This window comes from Mustela nivalis, assembly GCF_964662115.1.
Source record: "Mustela nivalis genome assembly, contig: HAP1_SCAFFOLD_2298, whole genome shotgun sequence".
Taxonomy (NCBI): Eukaryota; Metazoa; Chordata; class Mammalia; order Carnivora; family Mustelidae; genus Mustela; species Mustela nivalis.
In genome coordinates, this window is record NW_028134367.1 from 18,070 (window position 1) to 43,787 (window position 25,718).

Genomic DNA, 25,718 nt, shown 5'->3' on the forward strand with positions numbered 1-25,718 from the left:
TTATAAATGAAGAGACTGAAGCATACTGTAGGTAGGTGGGAAGTCTCACCCTAGAGTCTGTTCTGTTAACCACAATGCTACACTGATTCTCATAAAATGAAAGAAACCCAAAAAGACTAGACAGAGAAAAAGGAACTGGTTAATTCTGATAGGACTCAATTCAGGCTTCCATGAAACACCTACCTAAGCTCTCCTCTGCTCCTTCCACAAAGATACCAGCCAAATAGGGCAACACCCAGTAGCGGCGTCTGTAGCGGTCCTGACCCAAGGAGACTGCCCGAAGCATCTGGGATGAGTGAAGTAGCTTTTTTCGAAAGAAGAGCTGACGCTGGGTAGGCAGTGGAAAGAGAAGTAAAAAACACATTTCCAAGGAGTGACTCCATCCAGTATATGGGGGTTGGGCAATGGCTCTCAGCTTCCCTATAAAATTGGTATCATCTGGGGCCCAACTCACAAGGTGATAAATCCTCTCCCAGCCCACATCTCTACCTCCTGGGAGGTTAGAAGAACAGTACCTTGCTCAGTTTTTCTATCTGGCGCTCTAGCTCTGGGATGCTTGATGCTATGGCATCAACCTGGAGAAGAAACAAATGAACAATGAAAGAGAATTATTCAATTCAAGAAAGAGAAATAACCTATTTCCAACTCCCACTGTCCTCAGTGTGGGGCTAGTACCTCTCCATCTCTTCGACCCCTACGGCCATGGACAGTTGCTACAGTCTCTTCCTCATCATCTTCTTCCATACCACTGGTCTCCTCCATGATGCGAGAGCTACGCCTCCGCCCCAGGCCCTCCTCTGGCCCTTGCATCTCTACCTCAGGCCGCCCAGTTCGCTTGGCCAGAGCAGTTTTTAGTCTTAAAACAGATGAAGGGGAAAATTGGTGAGGAACAGGAGAGACTGCCACAAAAGGAACACCTGGAATCTAAACCATCCTGAGCCCTGGGGTAAGGTCCCAACTCAGTGGGGAGTCTACAGGCATGTGTTCCAGGCGCAAGCTCTGGCTATGTTTCACCCTTTCCTCTCTAGGCCCTACCCTCTGTCCCATTCCTACCTCCGGAGCCGGCCTTCAACAATCCACTTATTTTTTCTGTAGCTGGACATACTCTCCAGAGTCTTGTCGATCTCACTGCAGAGGAACAGGTTATGAGATTTTGAGGTATAAGTGGTAGCACCAACAAAAAAGGGAGGCTCAAGGGTAAAGGGGCTGCAGCTGAATGGTACTTTCATTCTAGGGCCCAGGCTGGATAAATGGCAGAGGAAGGCTTAGATTCTCCCCAGGAAAGTACTAAGATCCAGTTCCCAAGTCGCTCTAGCATCTCCAGAGCATGGCAGTGCACACACATCACTGCCAGGACTTCTGGATGGCTAAACCCTTCTCCCTCCCATTCTGCCCAAGGCATACAGTAACCATCACCCCAGACCCTCACTTGATGATGAGGGTCGAGCCATTGAGCTCATGCACAAGGAAGGCCAAGACAGCTGCTTTCTGTTGCGGGGGCTGGGCCTGAAAAGGCTGGGTACGCAGGCTATCACAGAGGGCAGGCTCCACTCCATATGCCATGAGGAAGCAGCGCAGGATCTCAGACACATTGTCTCTTGTCAGTGGGATCTCGGACACCTTCTCCCCCAAGATCTTTAAGGACTGTTGGAGGAGAGCAGAATGGAAGTTAGGAGAAAAAGTGGAACAACACAGGCTAGGTGAATCTGGAACAAGAAAATACACTAGGAGAAACTACGGGTGAAAAGAACCAAGTATGAAAAGTGCTAACACATTATGAGAAAAGACAAAGGGAAGGTACAAAAGAAAAGGAGTAAAATAAAGGAAAATGAACAAAATAAGCAGAGGGAAATCAGGAAGAAAAACAAAAGGGAAAAAATATAAGGAAAACAGAAATAGGAAGAAACCAGATCTCCTTTCACTTGTCCTGATCAGTTCAGGGAAAGACTTTTATGTTTATGTGTTTAACTTAGAGAGAAAGCACACCTGAGACACAGCCCCAGAACCCAGGCACTCCCAACCCGCCTGGGGAAGGCCCTCACCTGACAGTAAGAGGGCAGGCCGGGATCATAGAGCGCAGCCTTCAGGAGCCGCACCAGCAGATCCTGCACCTCACCCAGGCTGTCGCCTTGACACAGGAGTCCCTCCTGCAGGACCCCCAAGCTGGGTACATCTTTGGCAGGGTCAAAGCCTAGCACCTTGCCGAAGCTGTGCAGGAATTCCACGATGGTCAAGCAGTCTGAGAAGGCCCCACTGGGCAGGATCAGACCAGGGATTCGGGAGAAGTCAGGTAGGGGCTGTAAGAATGAAAGTGGTAGGGCTGTCAGACACACCTGAAGGCAACCGTCTGGGTATCTAGGAGGTTCTTCTTTTAGTGGCAGTATCTTTGTAACTGGCCCTCCAGGACCCAGGGACCTGTTACTCTCCCCTCACTACCTGGTGATCAGTCAGACACATATCCTCCGTGGGCTTCTTCATCTCCTCCAAGATCATCTGCTGCCTCTGCCGCTCCTCCAAGCGCCTCTGCATGGCCAGCGTTTTATCAGCTTTACAGGCTGACTTGCCTTTGGCCACTTCCTCCTTTTCCTTCATTTTTACTTTCTCCTTCTTCTCCCTTTTCACTTTTTCCTTCAGTTTTTCCTGCTTTGTCTTTACCTTCTCCTTCTCAGCCTACTCACCCAAAGGAGAGAGGGATGAAACATTCCATAAAGATTCCAGTCACCACCCTTCCCTGGTCCCCCTCCTCCCACCTGAGAGCCCAAAAGCGTGGCTATAAAACAAGACCAACTCACACATGTCTTGCAAAATCATTTTGGTGACTTCAAAGTTATACTTGTGTGAACATGCACCTACCTTGGATTTCTTCTTAGCTTCCTTCTGCTTTAAGCTCTTGGTCTCTTGTTTCCGCTTGTTTCTGGCCTGTAAACCATAAGGGAAGTCATTTCTCCTCAAACTCTGAAAGCATCTCTGCTTGGGCTAGGATTAAAAAACAGACAAGGGTGCTGGGGAGGAGAGGTGAGAGATGGGATGAGGGGTTGGCAATGGATCAATTCTCTCACCCTGGAGATGCCCACATGATTCTTGAACAGCCCAAATCTCTAAATCAAACCCATCCCCCCCAATTCCGGGTAATGAAGAAGGTACGCTGCCACATGGGGGGAGGTGGGGAGATGGGAAGGTGGTAAATGTGGGAGAAGGAAGAAATGACGAAGCCAACGGTAGGAAAAGTTAACCCGCTGTATAATCTCTCTGATGTCCCTCACCTGCCCTTGGATAGTAGACTGACATTCTCCTCGTACCTTCTGCTTCATCTTCTTCTTGATTTTACTCATCTTTGCTTTATCCTCCTCATTCAGTGTTTCTGTGAGGGCAGAAAGAAAAATGAAGAGTAAGGCAGACTGATCTCCAGCATTCAGAGCAGCACACACCTGTCACAAAGCTGACTTCCCTAAGCAGCTCCCTGAAGAATCTAGTTTCGTTTTTTGGTATACATAATAATATATTGGGGAGAAAAATGTTGAAGAGACACCTGCTGTGGGGCAGCACAAAGAACTCAAAAATCTCCTGCCCAGAAGTCCCAGCCCCTGGAACAGATTAGACTCCTTCAGAAGGGCTCTTAGAGGACACAATGGCAGAACAGCCTGGTAACCTGTCTCTTTCCCAGGCTACCCAGCAGAGGCAGCAACCCACAGACTGATTTCAGAGCAGAGAAAGAAAACAAAACCAAACTTCCAGGGAAAAAGGGTGGTCTCCAAAGTTGAAAGCACCAATTAAAAAGAATGTGCCAGAAAGAAAGAGCTCAAATAATGGACACCTCAGTAGAATCAGAACAACACTGACATTGTTTATGCTCAGTTCTTATGCCTTGCTCTACCAAAATATGTAAGTTCCTCTGCTTTTCGAAAACAATACAGTGTTTTAGCATTGATGTTTTTGATAGGATAGTACTTATTCTATTCTGGCATGGACACACCACCACCACCATGTCCATAGAGCAACCCTCTAAATTAGATAGATACGATCTACAGATAGATCTAGTAAAGTATAAATGCCTTGCTCCAGGTCATACCATCAGAATGTGGCAGAGCTGGAACTCTGAATAGGAGTCAGAATAGGAGTCAGAAGATTCTGAACAGGAGTCAGAAGAGGCCAATTTTTTTCAAATTCTTTCACTATGTCAGGATAAATGTAATATTTGCTGAAAAATTATACATTTACTACCTGTCTACGCATTAAAACAGCGTCAATTATCTTTGGATTCAGATGTGAATTCTGAACCTCCATGATGGTAGCAATGAGTATAGTAAAAGTGCACAACCCAAACCAACAAGCCAAGTTGCTGAAAGATGATAGGAAAGGACATGGAAGCCCTCTCTTCTCCTATCAACATCTGGGGACCTCCCAAGGCTCCACGAGTTAGAGCAATTTAAGGAAAAAGGTTGTTGAAGTACCACAGAAATGCTGGGAGGGTGGTACTGCTTTCTAAAGAGGGGAAGGTGATTCAGATTCATTCTGTCCAGATAATTAATGTCAGTCATGTTCGTGGGAAACCAAGGCATTAGTAATTCCTCAACATTTCCAAAACTTCAGGGGCATCCAGGTGTCTTAGTGGGTTAAGCATCTGCCTTTAGCTCAGGTTATGAGCTCAGGGTCCTGGAATCAAGCGGGGATTTGGGCTCCCTGCTCAGTGGGGAGTGTGCTTCTCCCTTTCCCTCTCCCTCTGCTCATGCTCTCTCACTCTAATAAATAAATAAAATCTTTAAAAGAAATAGTAAAAAATAAAACCACATTTCCAATACTTCACAGAGCAAGCAGAATCCTAAAATAAGAGACATCGGTGTACCTTGGGCCTCCAGTTTCTTTAGGAGGCGGTTATCTGTCTTATTCAGCAGCTCAGTGATTTTGACCTTGGGTGGCCGACCTCGTCCCCGTTTCACCTTGGGGACTTCCTTAGTCTTGGCCTTCTCAGTGTTTCGAGGTCGGCCCCGTTTCCCGGTAATTGCCTGAATCCTGGATGGGATCTCCTCTGCTGAAAGCTGTACCCACTGCAAGCCCTAAGGTAATGAAGAAGGCTATTAAAACGTGAGGGTGCAAGCCACCATAGCCTCTTAATCATTCAATGTCCCAGAACCTCCAAACCGCACAAGAAGCTACAGCCTCCCCCACCAACTCCTTCTCAGAAACAAAAGCGTATTTAACCCTGGGATGTGCACCTCTGGCGTGTCTCTCTCTTCAAAGAAATCTCCAACAGGCATACGGGGACTGAAACTGAAGTGCTCACGACGGACATTGTGTACCACATTGCGGCTCAGGTACTAAAAAGGAGGAGGCAAAGTGGCATTGATTGATGAAGTCACAGCCCTATCATGCCTTTGTCCAGCAAGAGCACAAACAGAACAGCCCAAAGAGCAGAAAATGGTAGCCTGTTGCCACTGGGCCCAAGAAAAGTGTCTGTTTCCGTTAAGATGCCCACGAAAACTACATTACCTTGATCACTTCTGGAAACTGTTTCATCCTCTTCCCACAGGGACCATAATACCATGTTTCCCCTTGCCATCGGTGGCTGCCCTTCTTGATGCGCACCTCTCTCCGCCACCTGCCAGAGAAGCACACGTGCCCTGCCGCCAGGTCACACCCCTACCCATGGTCAAGCCAACCCAGGAGCCAAGCCCACAGAGATGACCCTCCCAGAATCTATCGACTAGAACTGCATGTAGATGCAAACACAGCATGAGACACAAGCTTGGCTGGAAGGCAGGCAGGAGCTCTGCAAATCCCTCAGGGCCTGGGGAGGGGGAACAATACATAAAAATGCACAGGCCAGAAAGACCTTCACCCTACATTTATAAAGTCAGTGTGATGAGCAGCCAGGAACCCCCTCCCTGATGCCATTCAAGGCAATAGCTGGGTTTCCAATGATGAGGACGAAGGCGATGAAGACTTGAGGAAATAAAAGCAGAAAAGACAGAGGGTGGGGACGCAAGCAGAAGAGTAAACTTGCTGCAGACTCCATAAAATGACTTTGTAGGCCAAGGTTTAGTAAGAACTCTGTGTTCTGAGAAAGATTATTCTAAGACTAAGCCTTATCTTTCTCTCAAAACGTTAAGCAGAACTCAAACTTGGTGACCACAAGTAGCCTAGAGGGGTGGGGGTGGGGACAATCAGGAAGGCAGTCACATTCTTAGGAGGCCCTTGGTGTCAACTGGCTTGCTCATTCTGGTCACATATTGTTCCTGTCCTTACCTCTCTAAATAGCATAAAAAAAAAAAAAAAAAAAAAATCCCAATTCATCAGGACTGAGCCACCCCGCAACTCACTGCTATCCCTTCTCTAAGCATATAAAACAAGTCAGCTAATTTGGATATCTGAGCTCTAGGGTGACCAGCTGGGTTTAGAAAAGATAACAGCTGCAGCCCCTGGAGCAAGAACCCGAGTGGCCGCAAGATGAGGAAAGAATAGGTGAGGGGAGGCAGATCCTGGGAGAAGGAGGAAAGCCTAAGGACCTCAGGCGTTATCACTGCAGATAACTGTCCTTTAATCCATTCTTGCCTAGCCCATTCCTCTCCATCTCTTGTGAGATGACCTCTCTTCCCTTCTTCCTAGAGTCATTCATTAAATTTGTCAAGGTCAATGCATGTAGCAAACTAGAGCATTTACCCATGTTGGAGGGGAAGACGAACTTCTTCTGGGGTAGCAATACGTCTCCTCAGGACATCACCTTGGGAGGAAGAGAAGGGATACCCAACTTAAGAATTCAAGCAAAAGTGAAACAGGCCACCGAGAAGGGCTAAATGCCACACAGGACAGAAACTTTTCTTTAAACCGGCTAGGAATGGAACAGAATCTGGACACTCACCATTACCAGAAGTAGTGACTCCCTCTCCAGTGATCTCTTCCAGGTCAGTGGTGGTTTCAGGGAAGGTGCTGACATCCTTATCTGCTGAGGAGGCTGCTGGGAGGACAGATACTGGGGAAACTGCAGGGGACACTTTTGGGGAGGTCACTGGGGAGCCTGTCAAGGAGACTTCTGAGGAGACTGGTGGGAGAGCTGCTGAGGAAGTTGGAGAGACAGCTGGGAAGGCTGCTGGGGAGATGGCTGGGGAAATTTCCGGGGAGACTTCTGGAGAGATTTCCAGGGAGGCTGCTGGCGAAACTGCCAGGGAGATTGCTGGGGAGGCTGCTGGCGGAACTGCTGGTGAAGTTGCTGGATGGAGCTGAATTGTGGATGACTGGTCAGAGGCTGGCTGGGTCAGAGGTGGTGGGAAGTCTGAAGCCTGAGTCTCCATTTCTTCCTGTTCTGCATCACTACCATTATTCAGGTCAAAGCTATTATCTAGAATCCAAAGGGACAAGATAGGTAAGGAAAAATGGTGTCCTACAAAGCAAGAGAATCTACTCAGTCAACCTGGACTAAGCTAAACAGAGTTACTTAGAGGGCTTTTCCCTAGGGTGGAAAACATGAAGTAGCCTCTGGCTGTCCTCCCCAGCCATTCATGAAGGTTAAAGGGTAAAACTGCTAGTTCACTGTGTGAAGTACCTTTTACCTGGAGCCAGTAAGGCTTTTGACCTCCTTTTTCCTGCAAACTCCAAGTCCCACAAGTTCTGGGCACAGGATAGACAGAAGTCAGAGTGAGCAGCCTGTGCCTTTTTTAGTCCCACGATAGCCCCCTCAGTTCCCAGTAAGACGCCCACCCCTAATACCCTAAGTATGGAACTGGTTCTCTCACCTTTTCTCAGGCCAAAGACTCTCTATCCTACCTCTCTTCACTCACCTTGCAGGACAGACTCTCCAAGGACAGGTGGAGAGGTTGGGCTGGCAAAGATAGAGGCTGAAGTTTGACTGTCATCTGCCAGGAGACTGAAGGCAGTGGCATTATTGAGGGAAGGGCAATCAAGGGCAGAAATCACAGGGCTGTCCTCAAGAGGCAGCTTGTCCTCCGCACCCATCAGCTCCGTGTCATCTATACCATAGAGTCCTCCACTCACTGGCTCTTCAAGAGGTGGAAAAATCAGAAAACAAGATTTAAGAAATACTGGTCTCACTATATCCCAACTCTAGTCAGTCCTTGTTGTGTGGAGGGGTTCTTTCTAATGTTAAATTAAAGGAAATCTTATAGCTTTCTCCCTGAAACAGTGAAGTGACCAGGCTATAGGGATTGTAAAACCTTAAAACAGAAATGAAGGGAAAAACACTGGCTCTATAACAACCCACAGACCAACACAAAATTCTAGCATCCATCATAAAACAGGCCTTTCTTATTATTTCAGTGGGGTAAAAGGTAATTGTTCACTGGCACAGTTAGTGAGATAGTTAGAACCCAAACAGCCCAACTATGTGGTAATAAGTCCTTATCCAGTGAATTATTACAGCCCAGGGCTCCAGGCCAAAAGGAACATTGGGAGAAAACCTGGGAAATTAACCAACTGAGCTCAGAGTGCAGTTGGCCTAGTCAGCCAGTGGGATGAAACTGTAGTTGGCCACAGGATTATCTGGAGGCCCCAATGCCCTGGATTCCTCAATACTTCCCTGGTTTACTATCCCTTCTAGGTGATAGAAGTTGGCTACCTTTTGCATGGACAAATTGAAGGGAGCCAGCTTCTAAGCCTACCTGGTGCCAGGGGGTTGAAGGGCTCCAGAGAGACTTCACTGAGGATTGGAGTGTCTTCCAGTTGATCAGGAAGATGTGAAGGATCATCTAAGCAGCTCACTGTGGGGTCAGGGACCAAGACTGAGACCTCTTGGTGTAATGATTCCACAGAAGGGACAGAGCCATTGTAGCCACATATCTTCAGTTCTAGGAAATCCCAGAAAAGAGCAAAAGTCATAATCAGTGCCTTCAACTGGTTCATTCAGCTACAGCAGGCAGTCAGTCTTTGCTAGTGGGATGTTCATTCTTCAGTGAGTCTAAGTACCAGTACTATGTTGGGTTCCAATCATACCAAAATACTCTAGTGAGCAATACAATAAAATCCTGTAGCAGGTAAAGAGAGGAGAAAGGAGAGCAGGGTCTGAGACAAGAACCGCATCATGTTCTTAGGTACTTCCCCTATCCAAGAGGAACAGGTGGTAAACAGAGAAATTATCCTATAGTTTTATAACCATTTATCTATTTTGAGGGAAAAGAGGAGAGGGACTGTCACACGTACCAATGCTAACAACAACCACCACCACAACAGGAAACCGATAGACAAGCAATGGTATGTTCTGCCTGCTCCCTTCCCTTCTTCAGATGCCAATCACTACTAGGGTTCAGCCCGCTTTAGCAGCCCAGTCTGGCCTTGCCATAGTTAAGTCAAATTGGCTTCAATACCCTCTGCCCCAACCCCTTCCTCTATTTTTAAAGAAGCCCCTCTCGATGCAGGGTGTCTGTTGGGGCTGTTTCAGGCTCGCCCACCTGCCCTCTCCAGGCCAGCAGCTCTGCATGAGCTTGAAATAATTTGCACTCCCACTTGCGAGCTGGTGCTGCTGCCACAGAAACACCAGCCACTTGGCTCTGCTAATCACCAACATGCAAATCAGCCTCCACTGCAGAGAGCTGAAAGACAAGTTTTCCTCACCTCAAAAAGCCACTGCCCCCCACAGCCCCATTTTTCCTCTCCCAGCCCGGCTCACAGAACCATAGTTATACCTACCTGGCTGCTCTTCTTCCAGCTCCAGGCTGCCTACCAAGCCAGCGCCATTCTCTGCCACAACTGATGTTAGCTCCTTTTCTGCCGCCTCATCAGGATGGATACCACTGCCTACCTCCTGGGAGGGTGCAAAGGTCTGGATGCTGGATCCCAACATAGGAGAAGTCTGTGGGGAGGTGAAAAAACTAGGGGGTCCATTGGGCATCACCTCAAAATTCTGGTCAGGAAAGGAATCATACAGTTCCTGTGAGTCGAAGTTAAGCCCCATGGGACTCTGGGTACCGTTGGCCCAGAACTCTTGGCTCCCAGCCCGAAGGTTAGTGTTGTGACTTGGGGATGAAGGTTGCCGGCTGCCCCCAAGGATGCCGTTGAGTGGATATTGTCCCCCCGAGAACTGTGAGAGAAGGGGTGGGTCCTTGAGGTTGTTGCCAGGATTGGCAGATGGGTACTGTGAGTAGTTCCAGAGACAGTCGTAGGCCACGCTGGGGTGATGAAGGTGTGAGGTGCTGGAGGAGTGGGGAGCAGAATTCAAAATCCCTGAAGTAGTAGTGTGAGATACAGTAGATAAGCCATTAACATTCACATCCCCATTCAAACCTGGCAGAGAAAGAGGGAAAAGGGTCAGTTACAGATATGTATGCAAGAAACTCTACCATTTCTACCAAAAGAACAACACTGACTAGAAAAAGGGAAGGTGAAGGGGAGGGGGATTCCCTCTCTGCTCTATTTATAACTTTTCAGTCTCCAGAGAACACCAAACCCAGATGCTCCTGGATGTAAGCTTAGCAACTGCTTCTGAGGCTGCTGAGTAGGGGGCTGGGGAGCTCTCCTGGCCTACCACAGGAGCGACCAGCAGAGTGCTGGCTGCTGCTGATGCTCAGGGCTTTTAATTTTTTTAAATGAAGCTGCTTGCAGACTCCCTATAGTGACTTGCACTCTTCTCCACCCTCATTCCCTAGAGGAATTCTTCCCTTGGAGTGGCATGACTGAATTCTCCAGGACCCCCTTACCCCAGAGCCCGTTTGGCCCCGCCGTGGCACCAGAAGGGACAGCCTCCACCTCACTGGCACATGCAGATCCAGCACTTTGTGCTGGGCTAAGAATAGAATCTGCAGTCACCACAGCGGCAAGATCCCAACTCAGAAGGCTGGGCTTGGCCCCTCCGCATAGAAACTGGAGGGTAATATTGCAGGGGGAAAATGACTGCATGGTCAGTACTACAGACTTCAGTTCTCAACACCAATGGTAACCTCTGGACTGGAGAACAATTCAAATAAAAGGAACTAAGATACAAAAGAAACTGATGGGGAGGGGGTCCACAGTGAAATAAAGGCACTTCTATCTATCTGCAACCCCCTTAGAGAGAACAGAAGGGAGAGGTGGTTAAGGATAAGGCTATGGCAGTATTTTTCTGCCGGAGGGAAGTGGGAAGCATTTGGGCTTCTCTCTGCTTCCAAACAAAGTACCTGAAATCCGGGCAAGATTAGAGAAGTACTTGGCAGAACTATGTACAGAGCAACTGATAAGCCAAATCCAGGAAAAGACCTGATCCTGGCAGCAACACTTCCGTCTGGAATTATAGATGTTTCTCTCTAGGGAACTAGGTAAGCATTAAAACTCTTTCCCTATCTTCTGCTCTTCTACTCTCAAGGACAGGGGTGGCACAGACTTCAAGTATCTACCCTCTTCTCTATTACACAAACTAAAAGGCAAACACATCCCAACCTTCACCCAATCCCTCCACCCCCAATCCTAGATCTCTAACCTTTAAAAACAGCTTCTCAGAGGGCTGGACCTTTATCTCTCTCACAGGTCCAGAAGTCATTATTGGAAGCAGTGGCTATCTCACCATTCTCTGGCAGGAGCCAGGGAACAGGGGTGACAGAAGAGCAGGCCAAGATGAAAAAGCCAGTATGTTTTCCTAACCCCTTCCAACCTAAGTCAAGACTAAGAGTGCTTTTTCCATAAACCCCTAGAACCTGTTCTTAGAAACTTGCTTTCTCTCCAGCAGCTGAAGTTCTGAGGATTTACTTCCTCCCTCCCCACCTAGCAAGAAAAAGAGCTGTTGTGAGGTAGCTAGACCAGAGAGGAGCCAAATCTTGTCCCATCAACCTGCTCTAAAGGAATGATGCCCACTCCCTCCCCAGGCCATGTGGCCCTCACACTCACTTTTCCCTTGCTGGGGGAAGTTCATGGGAGACCCGTTAGTGTAGAGGCCCTCCCCTGAGGAGGGAGAGGGTTTCAGTCCTGAGGCAGCAGGTGCAGGGGGAAGGCCAGTAAAGTTAAAATGGTCGTTTGCCTCCATTTCTGTAGGAGGGAAGAGAGAGGGGAAAAAAAAAATACTGGCGGTTAAACAAGGTTATATCACCTGGAATCTTCTACAGGGAATGCCCCCTCCCCTCCATCTACTTACCCTTCTCCTACCTATGTACTGGGGGGAGGAGGAGAGATGTTTCGGGAAGTACAGGTTGAAAAAAAGAGAAGAGGAGGAGGAAATATATCTCTAACCTGGGCAATGACCCTACAGCATGGAATAATCTTCCCCCTGTGTAAACCCCACACTCTTAATTTCCAGTCCAGGTTATCCCTCTATGTTAGATATGATATTATTAACCCTCTATTATAACATTTAAACTTTGCATCCTTTTGTCTTCCCTCCCCTCAAGGTAAGGCCAGAGTCCCACTCCCAGGGACCACAGAAGGTTCTCGATGTCATCTTTTTGATAGGAAGCCATGGAGATCAGGGTGTTGGCAGAAAAAGCATATCTGATACATATGCTGCTTTGTTTTATTATTATACTTGAGTTAAATAATTTCCATGTTATCCTATCCATAGCCCTAGGCATCTGAAGAAGGTATCTTAGCAAAGAGATCTGAAAAGAACACATTTAGGAAAAGTGACCATAATGGCAAAACTCAAGTCATCTGGCAACTCTTCTATTCTTTTTCATGATTTTCTAAGAACACAACTCAGAAACATGTCAGAGCTGGAAAACTGACTACAGAGTTTCCCAAGGAACATTACTGTTATACCTATTATGGTTACTTCCTAGTGTTTTGGTTTTATAGCTTAAAAGTAAAGTGTCACAGAGAAAATAGCTGGACATCTTACATTTGTAAAGGGCAGTGGCTCCTTGGAAGGGTAGTACAGTTAAAAAGCTTTTTGCCCTGTCCTGAATATGAGGTGATATAGTACTAGAAATGAGAAGAAATGAAGTCCTGGATCAGAATGTAGTTGATAAAGATAAAAGGGAAGAAACAAAGGAAGCAGAAGCAAGAATTATTGGTGAAATCTGACGTATCAATCAGAAACTTATGATGTACTGGGACACCTGGGTGGCTCAGCCCATAAAACGTCTGCCTTGGGCTCAGGTCATGATCTCGGGGTCCTGGGATCAAGCCCTACATTGGGCTCTCTGTTCAGTGGGGAGCCTGCTTCTTCTCCCTCTGCCTTCCCCCGACATACCACATGTGCTCTCTCTCTTGCTCACTCTCTCAAATAAATAAAATCTTTTAAAAATAATTAAATAAATAGATTATGAACATATATGACCACTGCCCAAGGTTTGTTAAAACTCATGTTCCTGGGGCACTTGGGTGGCTCAGTGGGTTAAAGCCTCTGCCTTCAGCTCAGGTCATGATCTCAGCATCCTGGGATCAAGCCCTACATCTGGCTCTCTGCTCTCTGTCAAATAAATAAATAAAATCTTTAAAAAAAAAAAAAAAAGACTCATGTTCCTAAATATACTAGGTAATGCAAATCAAACACCATTAGGTGTCCTGAACATAAAATATAAACCCTGTATTTATGATATGATGGCTGTTAAGATTTTCTAGGCTAAATACCCTATCTCTACCTTTACCAATTTTAACTAATATTAAAAAAATAATAATAAAAAACAATTCATATTTTGTTGACATAGGGGAATAAGTATTTAGGATCGACTGATTTCCCATCTTCACTCTAAAATATGCAACGGAGCTAAACCTGCTGTGCATCAAAGAAACTGGCTTCTACAAAGACCTCAGGATCCCCAAGGATTTTCCTACAAGGGCCACTCCTCAGTAATAAGGGGTCCGAAAAATAAGCATCATGGTATGATAAGCTTCTGAAATTAAAGACACCCAAGAGGAAAGTTCATTCCCTAATCCCTTAGGTTAGGTTTCTTCCAAAGCTTACACCACAAAGTAAAGAGGACATGCAGTTATTCATTTCGGAAGTCCTAGAAATGCTATTCCTGGAGAGCCCATTCCATCTGATCTCCACCACTTCCTCCCCCAGTTTTATGCACAGCCACACCTCCAATGTGTGTGACATATACACCTTCTGTCCTATGTGCACCAAACTATATCTTTTTTTTTTTTTTTTTTAGATTTTATTTATTTATCTGACAGAGATCACAAGTAGGCAGAGAGGCAGGCAGAGAGAGAGAGGAGGAAGCAGGCTCCCACTGGGCAGAGAGCCCGATGCAGGGCTCGATCCCAGGACCCTGAGATCATGACTCAAGGTGAAGGCAGAGGCTTTAACCCACTGAGCCACACAGGCGCCCCCAAACTATATCTTTCCACTCAATTATAGGCCACAGTTCATTCTTCCATTTTCTATTTGAATCTGTAAGGAAACTAGTGATGATCTCCTCTCTGCTACTCCAGGAAAGCACAGCATTTCTGGTCTCATAAATTACATACTAATAAGAATAAATGGATGGCTCCCAGAAATCAGATAAGTAAAAGAAATGGGAAGTTATCTAGTGCCTGAGGTCTGTTTCCCCACTAGCCTCTACTGAAGGGTCATCAGAACCACAATCACTTCATTTACAAAAAGCTTCCAAGAAATATAAAATACTCTTTGTGCTGTACAGTGAAAACAGCACAACATAGTGGGCTCTACGTTCAAATCTCAGGTCTACTACCATTAGCTGTGTGACCCTGGACAAGTTACTTAACATTGCTGAGCCTCAGTTTCATCATTAGAAAAATTTTTCATTAAAATTTTTACCTTTTAGATAGAAAGATAACCAGACCCCAAAGATAAAAATATAATTTAAAACCATTACTGGGGGCACCTGGGTGGCTCAGTCGGTTAAGCATCTGACTCTCAATTTTGGCTCAGGTCATGATGTGAGCATCATGGGATTGAGCCCCAAGCGGCACTCAGAGCAGAGTCGGCTTGAGATTTTCTCTCTCCCTCTGCCTCCCCATCCCCTGCTGTCTCGGTCTCAAATAAATAAATAAAATCTTAAAAAACACCACCAGGGGCGCCTGGGTGGCTCAGTGGGTTAAAGCCCCTGTCTTCCGCTCAGGTCATGATCCCTGGGGTCGAGCCCCACATAGGGCTCTCTGCTCAGCAGGGAACCTGCTTTCCCCTCTCTCTGCCTGCCTCTCTGCCTACTTGAGATCTCTGTCTGTCAAATAAATAAATAAATAAGTCTTTTTAAGAACAAACAAACACCACCAAAAACACACAAAACCCAAAACCATTAGCAGTACTACAAAACTAGGAGTAATGGTCCCAACAGCCACACTTCCTTACACTTGACTCAATTTCAGATGTCACTTAACTATGGGATCACACTTACAGCAATGTAAAAATGTGGACACCTCTTCTAAGCAATAAACTCAGGGTTATTTCATTTTCACCTTCCTACCCAAGATGCTTTTCACAATAATGCCTGAAGGTAAATTATGACCTCCCATCTATGCCCTCCCTCCTACTAAGGAGAACAGGTAAAGCAAAGGAGACTATCTTCCTTTGAACTAATAGGATTTTGGCCAAAAGAAAAAAGAAATCAGTCAGCGCCCAACCCCCAGAATAGCAGACAGCTCTCATAACCAGGAAGTACAATCAGGCCAGTACCCAGCCCAGTCCCGGTTGTGTGTAAATGGATCTCCGAAGAGACTATGTTTCATTTGTAAGAATTAAGGGACATTGCTCCTTGAGCTTGAAGCAATTAAGCCCTTGCCACATGGCCAAATAAGGCTGTTTTTCTTAGTCCCAATTGAAGAGCTACTTACTCTGTGGCCCTGTGACGTGATTTTAACACAAAAAGGCTGACAATGCACAAAGTGTTTGAAATAAATATTACAAATTTCAACACCACTGCAGGTGCCCTGGCCAATCCTACCACTCAGATTTCTGAGGCTACCCAAGAAAGACAAGACACACATCCAGCTAGAAACTTTGGCAGTATCTGCAGCTCTTTGGTTCATTCTTCCCATATAGCATATAACAAAGTTCCAAAAACAGAGAGGTTCCTAAACTTGGGAGGAGGGAGGAAAGAGGTGGGGAGAGCTTTCAAATGTTTATCTTTATTAAACAGGAAACGCAAATTTTACTGTATAGTAAATATATCATCCCACTGTGTTTTAGCTCCATAACACTGAATGTTATAAAGGGATCTTTCTCAACTTTACTCATCTCTGGATTCATGAACCATACTCTAATACAGTGGTTCCTAACCAAGAGTGATTTTGCCTCTGGGAACATTTAGTAATGTTGAAAGGTATACACTACTGGCTTCTAGTAAGAAGCCAGAGATGCTTCTAATGATCCTGCAATACACAAGATAGCCCATCACAAGAAAGAATCGTCTGGCTCAAGATATCATTAGTGCTAAAGGTGAAAAATCTTGCTATAATACAAAAGCTGCCCCATTCCCCAATTCCTACCTCCACACCCTGAGGGAGATACAAAGATGTTCTGAATTTTGTATCTAAAAATCCCTTCCTGGCTAAGCAGCCTTCCTCCACCAATTCAGAGTTCAAAATGCCAACCCATGTCTTCTTCAGTCCATTCTGACAGCCCTGGTAACAATCTGCCCTTGGAAGAACTCTGACTCAAGACTACAGCATGTATGGACTGAGGCTCATTCTCTCAAAATGTGCTTTCTTTTTAACCCCCTTTCACAGTCAGGGAAATGAGGCAGGAGAATGAAAAAAAAAAAAGACTACATATATTAAGGGGGGCAACTCAAAGGCAACTGCCATGTTTAGGCTGCTCAGAACACAAAGATGATTGTTCTCCATCTTTATTTCTTCCAAACCATGCAGGTTCTACAGCACCAGTTGGATATTAAGTTTTACCATTGTATGTCCAGCACCTAATTTAGTGCAAAATACATAAAAGAACCAAAGGAAATACTGGTTGAACCCACAGATTGGACAAATGAATGAAGAAATCTATCTTTTCTGCCACTGCCAGCTTACTCATCTAATAAAGGTTGTGGTTTTTGCTCAGAGAACCCAAAAACTCAGTCTCATTTTTCAGAGGTAACAATTTCTAGAGGGAAGAGAGGCCCCAAATCTTGTCCCCTACAGAAAACAAGGCCTAGAAATTGGGAAGTACTGAGAATGTAAAGGGCAGTAAATTTGAGCTCTAAATAGTAAAATGTTTTGCTTGATTTAACTAAACACTCAGGGTGCCTGGGTGCTGGGTGGCTCAGTTGGTTAAGCAACTGCCTTCAGCTGGGGTCATCATCCCAGAGTCCCATCAAGTACCCCATCAGGCTCCCAGCTCCACGGGGAGTCAGTTTCTCCCTCTGACCTTCTCCTCTCATGCTTGCTCTCATAGTCTCTCTCTCAAATAAATAAATAAAATCTTAAAAAAAAAAACAAAAAAACACTCAAGGTACATAGTAGGTTTTAAAATATTTGTTGGCTATTTTCTCCAACATATATCCAAAAGGATATATATGATATATATGATTTTATCCAACATGTACCCAAAAGGATATATGATGATCTAGATTAGGTTTTCTGCCACAGTTCTCGCTAGTCACTTCACTGTCAGAAGAATGGAAATGCCTCTGAAATAATAGGACAGTAAAAGCTACATTCCAGAGGTTGTAACAAGGTTATTCGTTTCTCAGAATTTCAGTTCTAACAGTTAAGGACTCAACCCTTTCCTTGAAGAAGATAACCCATCCCACCCCACCCCCACAAAAACAAAAACAAAAAAACAAAAAAACAAAAACCTAAGCTGAGCAGGCAGGTTAAGAATCCCCTTTAGTGAGATAGGTCATGGAAAGTCCAACCCAAGGACACCAAAAGCAGTGAGACCACCTTTCATGTCAGAGCGCCTGAGTGGCTCATTCGTTTGATCGGCTGCCTTTGGCTCTGGTCATTATCTCAGGGTCCCGGGATCAAGCCCCAAGCCCCACATTGGACTCTGCTGGGTGGGGAGCCTGCTTCCCCCCCCACCCCACCTACTTGTGATCTCTGTCTGTGTCAAATAAATAAATAAAATCTCTTACAAAAAAAAAAAAAAAGAAGAACCCTCATGTCTTAGTTTTTTTATGAATTTTTGATAAAGTTAGATCATCCTTTGTTTGTAAAATGCCCTCTTAATTATTCTCTGTAACTAGAAGGATAAAACATTAACATATTAACACAATACTACTTTTACTGCCAGTGACCCAATCTAAGAACAATCTCCAGAGCTCTTCAAAGATAGGTTTTCTATTTTGCAGAATTTCATAAATTTCAAAAGGATACAGACCAACAACCTGGTTTAAAAAAAAAAAAAAAAAAGTCCTTCTGTAGGCACCTGGCTAGCTCAGTAGAGCATGCGACTCTCAATCTCTAAGTCCTAAATTCAAACCCCACGGTGGGTAAAGAAATTATTTTAGAGTCCTCTGACCCATATGCAACAATGCTGATAAAGTATTAATCTTGGGCTATGGGGTATATGAAGACATCCCTATCTCAAGAAACAAATTAGGAAGATTATATGCCCCAGGAATACTTTCTGAGTTTTATACTTCACTTTATATCATAAGACATAAAAACTCTGGCAATACTGCTTTACTGTACACACAAGAAACAACATCAAACATCATACCAATTATAGGATAACTTCTACACAGTTTAACAGTAAAAGAATGTAGCAAACCTCTTCAGAGGTAATCAGAAAGGTCAATGGTAGCAAGACACAGTCACCCTGACAAGCCTTGCTTCTCTCTTGGCAACACCTGATTCCCACCTGATTCCAGAACCACAAGACTGCAAGACGAGACTCTCAGGGCATTCTAGATTTCTGGCTGCCTCTGAGGTCAACCTGCATAGTTGACTCCACACCTCAAAATTTTTTCCTTTACAAAGGAAACAAAAACAAACAAAACAATATTCAGAAATCCACTGCTTTGAAAGAAAAATGCATCTAGTTTACAAAAAGGACACAGAAAAATTAGCTTCATTCAGCTTTCTGATTAATCATGTATCAAATAAGTCAAATCTACTTTAACAAAATCAATTTCTAATTCCTTGGGAGTGGTCCTTTTCCTTCCTTCACTTTCTTACGTGTTGAGGAACAGGGAAAACCAATCTACTATTCTGTCAGGTCCCAAAAATCAGCGTCGAATCAACCCCATCAGAAAGCAATTCAAAAGAACCAACCAGTCAAGAAGAGACAAGAAAAAGGACAATGACACTAAACTTGTTTTTATTATTTCCATAATATCAACCCCAACAGCTCCACTGAAAAGAGCAATAATGCTCTCTTAACTGTGATGATGCTGCTGTCACATAATCATACATCCATCTATTCCTACCTGGATCTCTCATCTAGGAACCTATAATTCAGGTGGGACCAGAAAATACTGAAAAGATTATCTAAATGCCAGCCTTAAGCAGTTTTTAGGATAGTCCAAATGATCTTAATAGGTCATTTCTTAAAATATAAAATCCTGTTGCCAACTCCTCTAACCAAACCCAGTGTCTAACAAAGTGCCTGAGGACACAGTACAAACAGTCCATCACTATATGCTATAGTATAAATCTTCTGCAGTTATCAGGCCAGAGAAAAGAGAAAATCTGGACACATGACTCTGTGCAGCACAGAGGGAAAAAAAGCTCACCACTCTCCAAGAAAGGTAACAAGAGACAAAATGTCTTTTATGGATTGAAGATGAAGTCACATGACAGCTAACTCTCCTTATTAGCTGGTTCTACAGAAGGTAAACCCTTCAGCACCCTACATCAACTAACAGCCTTCCCACAGGGACTATCCTTAGGCTAGAATCACCAGTAAGGAATAAGCCCATCACCTTCACTCAGTTCCTACCCCAACACATAAATTCCATTCTTCTTTCACTTCTCAGAATGTACCCTTCTTCACCGCAAAAGCTCACCTGACAAGGTGCTCTGCAATACAAAAAGTTATATTTAAGAATATATTAAACAGGACCCTAAAAAGTCACTCTAGTGCCACAAAAGATCCCAAGTCTTCCTGGAAGCTCTCTATGCTCAGAGAATTTGCATCACTAGCACTGAAAAGTGCAGCGGTGCTGGTGGATGACTGAGTTTGCTTCTCTATGACCTCTAGCTCAAGGAAAAAAAAAATCCAGACAGGGAGGCAGAGATGCTCTGGAGTGGGAGGGGAGCGGGGAGGTAGACCGGAATTCAGTGAGTCAACTGCAGTGACTACACTTCCAGTTGACAAATGAAGTTTACCCCCCCCCCCCAAAAAAGTCCTACAAAAAGACTCCCAAGACCACATGGTTGGCAGGATCCAAGCTCGCCCAGAAGGCCTCAGAAAATGAAACTAAATCTGATTAAAATGGACATTTCAAAACAACAAGAGACGCAGCAGCAAACGCACAGCTGCCATTTCCCGGCCACTTCCTGCAGGAGGCTTGGGGGAGGGGCTGTTTGTGTACAGATGGAGGTGGAAGCTACCCCCCCATCGCCCCCCGAAGGATGCAAATCTCGCACTCCAATAAATCCTACAAAGGACGTCTGTTATTGGCATTGCCTTTCCTCTGAAAATTGGGTACATCAGCAAAGAAAGGGATGATACCGGATCATCTTTTCTGCCACGGAAATGGGGATCCCCTTAGTGAGGGATCCCCTGCCAAGGAGATCCCTCTTTATTCTTCCCTTCCTAAAAGCCCAGCTCAGGCACCTCAGTATCAACCCCCCTCCCTGGAGTGGGAGACTCCTGGGACTCTGAGGGCCCCAAGCTAAGCACAGCACCGTTCCAGCAAGGCCCTCTCCAGCTTGCCACGCTCAAGAGAACGTGCACCCCTCACCGAGGGAGAGACCCTGAGACCCCTGGAAACCCTTTCTAACCTCCACCAGCCGCTGCCAAAACGCCCCAATCCCTACAAACGGAGTGTCTAACCCGCCCAGGGAACCCCCTCACCCACCCGTCGCACTCGGGCAGTCCCCACCCCCACCCGAGGAGGTGGAGCCCCTCCCGGGGATTCCATCCGAGTCCCCCACAGGAGTCATCACCAAGCAGGCGGCTTCTCCGCCTCCTCCTCGTCGTCGTCGCCGCCGCCGCCGCCGTCGTCGTCGTCGTCGCCGGGAGCCTTCACAGCTCCTCCCGCCCCCGCCGCCCCAGCCCGGGTCTTCAGCAGACCCGCCAGCCCCCTTCTCCTCCAGTCCCTTGGGCAGGGAGACCCCCGCCCCAGGCTGGGTCCTAACAGGAAATAAGCTCGAGTCAGCTTCTCGCCCACAGCAAGGCTCCTGGCAGCACCGGAGCCTCTGTTCCCTGAGGGAAGCCTCAGATGAAAGCGGGGCTCCCTCCCCTCAGGCCCCCAGCCACAGACCCAACAGACCTGAGGCGGCGGCGTCCAGCCCGGCTCGGGGCTTGTCTCTCCCCGGGGGACGGGCGGTTCACATGGCCGCGCTCCGGGCGCCAGGAGGGGAGGGGGCCGCGGGGGAGGGGGTCTGGGGTCCGGGAGGGGGGAGGGGGACGCGGCTCAACCGCGGGGCCCGAGCGGAGCCAACATGGCCGGCGGGGGAGGAGTGAGCCGAAGCCGGAGGGGGCGGGGAAGCTGCGGCCGAGAGAGAGCCGCCCTCCTCGGCCTCCATCGCCGGGTCCTAGTGCCCGTCACCTTCGCTCCCCGACCCGGATCTGGGTCCTAGCGCCGCCAGACTACCCGACAGCTCCCTCTGCCTAGAGTCTCATTGTGGGCGGTAGTCCTGTTTCACACAGAGCAAACTGAAAGGCGTGCCATGATCCCAAAGGTTAACCTTAAAGACTAGACCAAAATTTTAGGACCAAGGCATGTGCCATTCCCCTGGAGGGAGGTGGAGGTGAATTTTCAAGGGCAGTTATTTCCCAGGCTGGGTAGTTGAAAAGTGGAAGTGCCAAAGCGGAAAGGTTAGTCAGGAAAGTCCAGTCCTAATAAAGCGGTGGGGAAAGGCAAAAACCTGCAGCATCTGCTGCCTACTCACCTCTGTCCGGTGGAGGCAGCCTCGTTCTGCCTGGATCACCACTTTCCCAGCGACATCTGCAGGGTTCTGGGGGTCGGGAAGATTCCTGTGCATAGAAAAAAGAAACTCAGCTCTGGAACCAGTCAAGGAAGACCTGAACCTAGCCTAAACCTGGTCAGAGTGGCAGGAGGTGAGCCAGAAAACTGACACTGCAAATAAGATGCCCCAAATGTCCACCTATTCTATAACCCCAGTACTTTTTTTGATAGGGCCATATGACTGTGTGAAACCTGAGAACAGGAAAGAACTAGCAGGGAACTAGAGTTTGGCTCTCATCTAAAATGTCAACTGCGGGGTCCCAGGATGGAAAAGTGTCATATGTTAGAATTTAGAGAATTTCTAGCTCAACCTGCTCTTATATGGCAGATGAATTAAGGCCCAGAGAAGTTAACAAACTCATTCATGGTCAAACAGTGGATAAAATTTGACCAGAAACCAGGTTTATAACTCAACAAACTTTGCAGGCTTCAAGATAATTCCTATTCAATGCAATGCAGTTCTACAAACAATTGCAAAACTCAGGCTGCTGAATATTCTGGAAGAGGAACAGAGTGTGGATAATGAAACTGGCAGGTTGAAGGGTCAACAAATACCTTTCCCTCAGGGTCTGGAGAGGAAGAAAATCTGAAAACTGGATGGGGACAGGGCAAGGCAAGGCCAAATATATCAGTCTGGATTGGATTTCCTTACTCCACAGATGAGTGGGCTCTTCCTCAATTTTGGGAACAAACTCTACTCCCCACTACAAATGGCTCAGAGAAGCTAATAACGAAGTGAGCTTTAGCAAAGCTTTAGTGTGTGGAGGCTAGAAGAAAGAGGCTAAGAGGGTTAGAAGGGTTTCTCTCCTGTTCCGGAGAAAAGTAGATTACCAGGGGGAAGGAGTAGACAGGTAGAAATCAAAACCGTTCAGTCCTCCCTGACTAAGTAATAGATTTATAGGTCACGACTGGAAGTAAAGAAATAAAGAAAAAGAAAGAAAGAAAGAAAGACACTAACAGCATGATGACCTTAAGTTCCTGAGTTAAGTGGGGGCCACAACTCAGGGGATAGGGGGGATAGGGATCCTTCCTTCGGGAGAAAGGGATCCAGCAAATATCAGCTAAGGAATTCCCCACCTTCTCCAAAATAAAAAATAATAAATAATAAAACTAGATGACTAGAGCTCAGGGATTGGAAGTGGCTTCCTAAAGAGCTGGGGAAGAGAGCTAGTTATCTTTTTTTTCCTCTTCCCTTTTCCAGGGCAGATGAGGGAGAATCTTCCTATCTCCCGCCCCCAATCGTAGAGCTGGCCAGTCAGAGACAGGAGGGAGGGGAGGAGCCTGCGCCAGTCAGACGGGTGTGGCCACGCCCTTTCCCCCCACCACACACCCACACACACCCACCCGCTGGCTCCACTACGCTCCGGAAGAGCCGGTTACTCCTGTGCCCCACTGGCTGCCCCCACCCCTTCCGAGCCCCAGGCCAAGTCTCCAGGGCAACCTCTAGGACTATCCCAGCCGGGAGCGGTAGGGAAGAGGGATGTTGGATAGGAGGGCCACCTGCGATTAGAAATGAAAGTGGGGCAGGATCCATTCTTCCCATCTGGTGCAGAAAGACTTCAATTACCTTTCCCTGAAGAAGACCCCCTCCTCATCCCATCTAATCAGAGATCTTCCTTGTTCTTTCAGCAAGGATGAGGGTGGGGTGTCAATATGCCCAACAGCTGGGTATTTACTTCTAGTCAGAAGCCACTCCAGGCAGCAGCTGTGTTGCTCTCCCCACCCAACCCCTGTCCAGACGACAGAGGGCAGGCTGACCCCGTATGTCCCCAAACATTCCTCAGCGCCATCAGATGGGGCCAATCACCCACCCCATTGCCCTTTAGGAAGCTACTAGGGAGGGGAAGAGGGGCAAATGGTCATCTTTTCAGCAACTTGTGAGGATATCTAGGAAATACTCAGAACCTCTCTCAAGCCAGGCCGGTGGGCAGGTAATGAAGAAAATGAGAAGGGAGAAATTAGCACCTGCTCCCCCTTTCTCACCCTTCCTGTGTTTCTGCTGCACCACCCCGACTCTGGGGTCAGCTGCCATAGTGCCTGGCTTCACTCTGAAGCCAGATGGCTGGGGCTGGGAGGGGAAAGAAAGAAAGGGATAAAGAAGGGGATTCGTTTGTATCCCTTTACCTCCCTCTCCCCTTCCAGATACTCCTGGAATTCAACCCCAACACCACAGCCGACCACCCCTCTCCTCCACCCAGCTATCTTCCAGGGCATGGAACATGACTCAGAGTGTGAAACAAGTCCAGACACCCTGTCCCCTCATTCTGGAGTGGAGGATCGGAGAGGGGGAAGGATGAAAGCACAAGAAAAAAAGAGGCAGAGCTAGGGGCACAGCTGGACTTGGAGGAAGGGGGAATTCCCCAATAGAGGTGAGGTAATTATTAGTTTCCCTGCCCTCTCTGGCTGAATGGTTTATAGTATTAATATGGTCTAGTAGGGAGATAGCCCTCAACTCCCTAACCATTCCAACTTGCTCCCTTCCCTCTCCAGGTTCCTGCAAAACAGTCTCCTTCCCCTCTATATGTTGGGGAGTCTAGATTCTCCTATAACACATCAAAAGAACCATAAATCCTCCTCCTCTTCTCTCCAAGTTGGTGTGTGTCCCCTCAAAGTCACCCACAGACCTGTTTCCAAGTCCCCAATGAGCTTCTCCAAGGTCGTCTTAGAGGCGGATGGAGCAAGCCCATAGTTTTTAGAGTGGGGACTCCCTGTGCATCTGAGCAGAGAAAGTTAAGATTCCCTCTCTTCTCCCACCACCCCAACACCTTTAGAAGCTTATTTCCAGCCTCTCACCCACTATCTCCCAACAGACCCTTAAGCCAAGAATCTCGAGATTCTGGGTGTGCCCTCCTGCCCCCATTCTAAACCGGACCAGCCCACCCCAGGTCCAAGAAGAGGGCCTTCTCATCACGGCTGCTTGATGGATGCTGAGGTCAGACCCCCAAACTCCAAGAGAGGTAGGGTGGGGTGAGAGCTACAGAAAAGCTTTGGATAGGGCTTAGCTGAACTTGAAGGTCTAAGCGTAGCAGGGTCGGAAAGTAACTATAGTCTATGCTAAACCTCCAACCCTTACTTACTACAGAGAAGGCAGAGGAGCGGGGTGGCGGTTATTCCCCCTCCCATTGGAGGTTAGGATGGCGTGGGAAAGCTCTGGATCCAGAGGGGAGGAGGCGAAACCCAGACAGCGGGAGATTTTTCTGGCGAGGAGGGCGCGGGGGAGGGGGAGATCCTGGGTCTAGGATAGGAAGGGTACTCGGGAGAGGTTGGCGGAGACGCGTGAGAAGCCTCCGGATTCCGGTCGCAGAGGACAGGGGAGAAATGGGCGAGTTAGATAGTGCGAGGGAGAGAGGAAGGGCAGCTCCCGCAGGGGGAGAGTCAGATCCCGAGTCTCGGGCAGCGGGGATCCCCGGGTCAGGGGACTGCAGGAGCGGCCCTACCCCGGGACTCTTGTACCGGGAGGGGGTGCCAAGCCTCACCTCGAGCTGGGCCGGGCCGCGGGCGGCGGCGGCGCAGGTGGCCCGAGCCGGGTGGCGGCGTCGCCTCCTCCCCCCAAGCCCTGGGCCGCCGGCGGTGCCGCGGGGGGGGGGGGGTAGCACTTAAAGGGGCAGGAACTACTGGAGTAGGGACAAGCGCTTGGGTAAGGCGGTCGCGAAGAATCCGCGGGGGGAGGGAGAAAGCGGGTGGCGTCTCCTAGGGGCCAGAACCAGGAAGGATCCCAGATGGAGGAAGAGAAGAGATCCCAGGAAGAAGAGACAAACTTCTCTGGTTAAGAGGGGGAGGGTGGTGGGTCCGAACTGGAGGACTTGGGGAGAGCTCCGACCGCGATCTCGG

The 25,718-nt window shown here is 47.3% G+C and overlaps 1 protein-coding gene across 16 annotated transcripts in view; it reads right to left on the minus strand.

The window, feature by feature from the left end:
• BAZ2A (bromodomain adjacent to zinc finger domain 2A) overlaps nucleotides 1–25,718 on the minus strand; it is a 34,100-nt gene that overhangs the window by 7,158 nt on the left and 1,224 nt on the right. For 2 of the 16 annotated variants that reach the window (XM_082751085.1, XM_082751083.1), the window contains exons 2-20: nucleotides 21,811–21,895; nucleotides 11,800–11,937; nucleotides 9,634–10,227; nucleotides 8,610–8,795; nucleotides 7,773–7,991; nucleotides 6,857–7,333; nucleotides 6,658–6,718; nucleotides 5,488–5,596; nucleotides 5,214–5,315; nucleotides 4,844–5,054; nucleotides 3,264–3,361; nucleotides 2,854–2,919; nucleotides 2,437–2,670; nucleotides 2,043–2,297; nucleotides 1,430–1,644; nucleotides 1,054–1,128; nucleotides 676–856; nucleotides 516–575; nucleotides 184–328 (exon numbers count right to left, since the gene is read on the minus strand). In XM_082751085.1, coding sequence (XP_082607211.1) covers nucleotides 184–328; nucleotides 516–575; nucleotides 676–856; nucleotides 1,054–1,128; nucleotides 1,430–1,644; nucleotides 2,043–2,297; nucleotides 2,437–2,670; nucleotides 2,854–2,919; nucleotides 3,264–3,361; nucleotides 4,844–5,054; nucleotides 5,214–5,315; nucleotides 5,488–5,596; nucleotides 6,658–6,718; nucleotides 6,857–7,333; nucleotides 7,773–7,991; nucleotides 8,610–8,795; nucleotides 9,634–10,227; nucleotides 11,800–11,935 — 3,424 coding nt within the window. In that variant the 5' untranslated portion in view covers nucleotides 11,936–11,937; nucleotides 21,811–21,895. Of the gene's footprint in view, nucleotides 1–183; nucleotides 329–515; nucleotides 576–675; nucleotides 857–1,053; nucleotides 1,129–1,429; nucleotides 1,645–2,042; nucleotides 2,298–2,436; nucleotides 2,671–2,853; nucleotides 2,920–3,263; nucleotides 3,362–4,843; nucleotides 5,055–5,213; nucleotides 5,316–5,487; nucleotides 5,597–6,657; nucleotides 6,719–6,856; nucleotides 7,334–7,772; nucleotides 7,992–8,609; nucleotides 8,796–9,633; nucleotides 10,228–11,799; nucleotides 11,938–20,862; nucleotides 21,401–21,810; nucleotides 21,896–25,363; nucleotides 25,434–25,718 lie in introns of those variants that run through there. The other 14 variants (XM_082751076.1, XM_082751089.1, XM_082751081.1 and 11 more) reach the window with 12 other exon arrangements.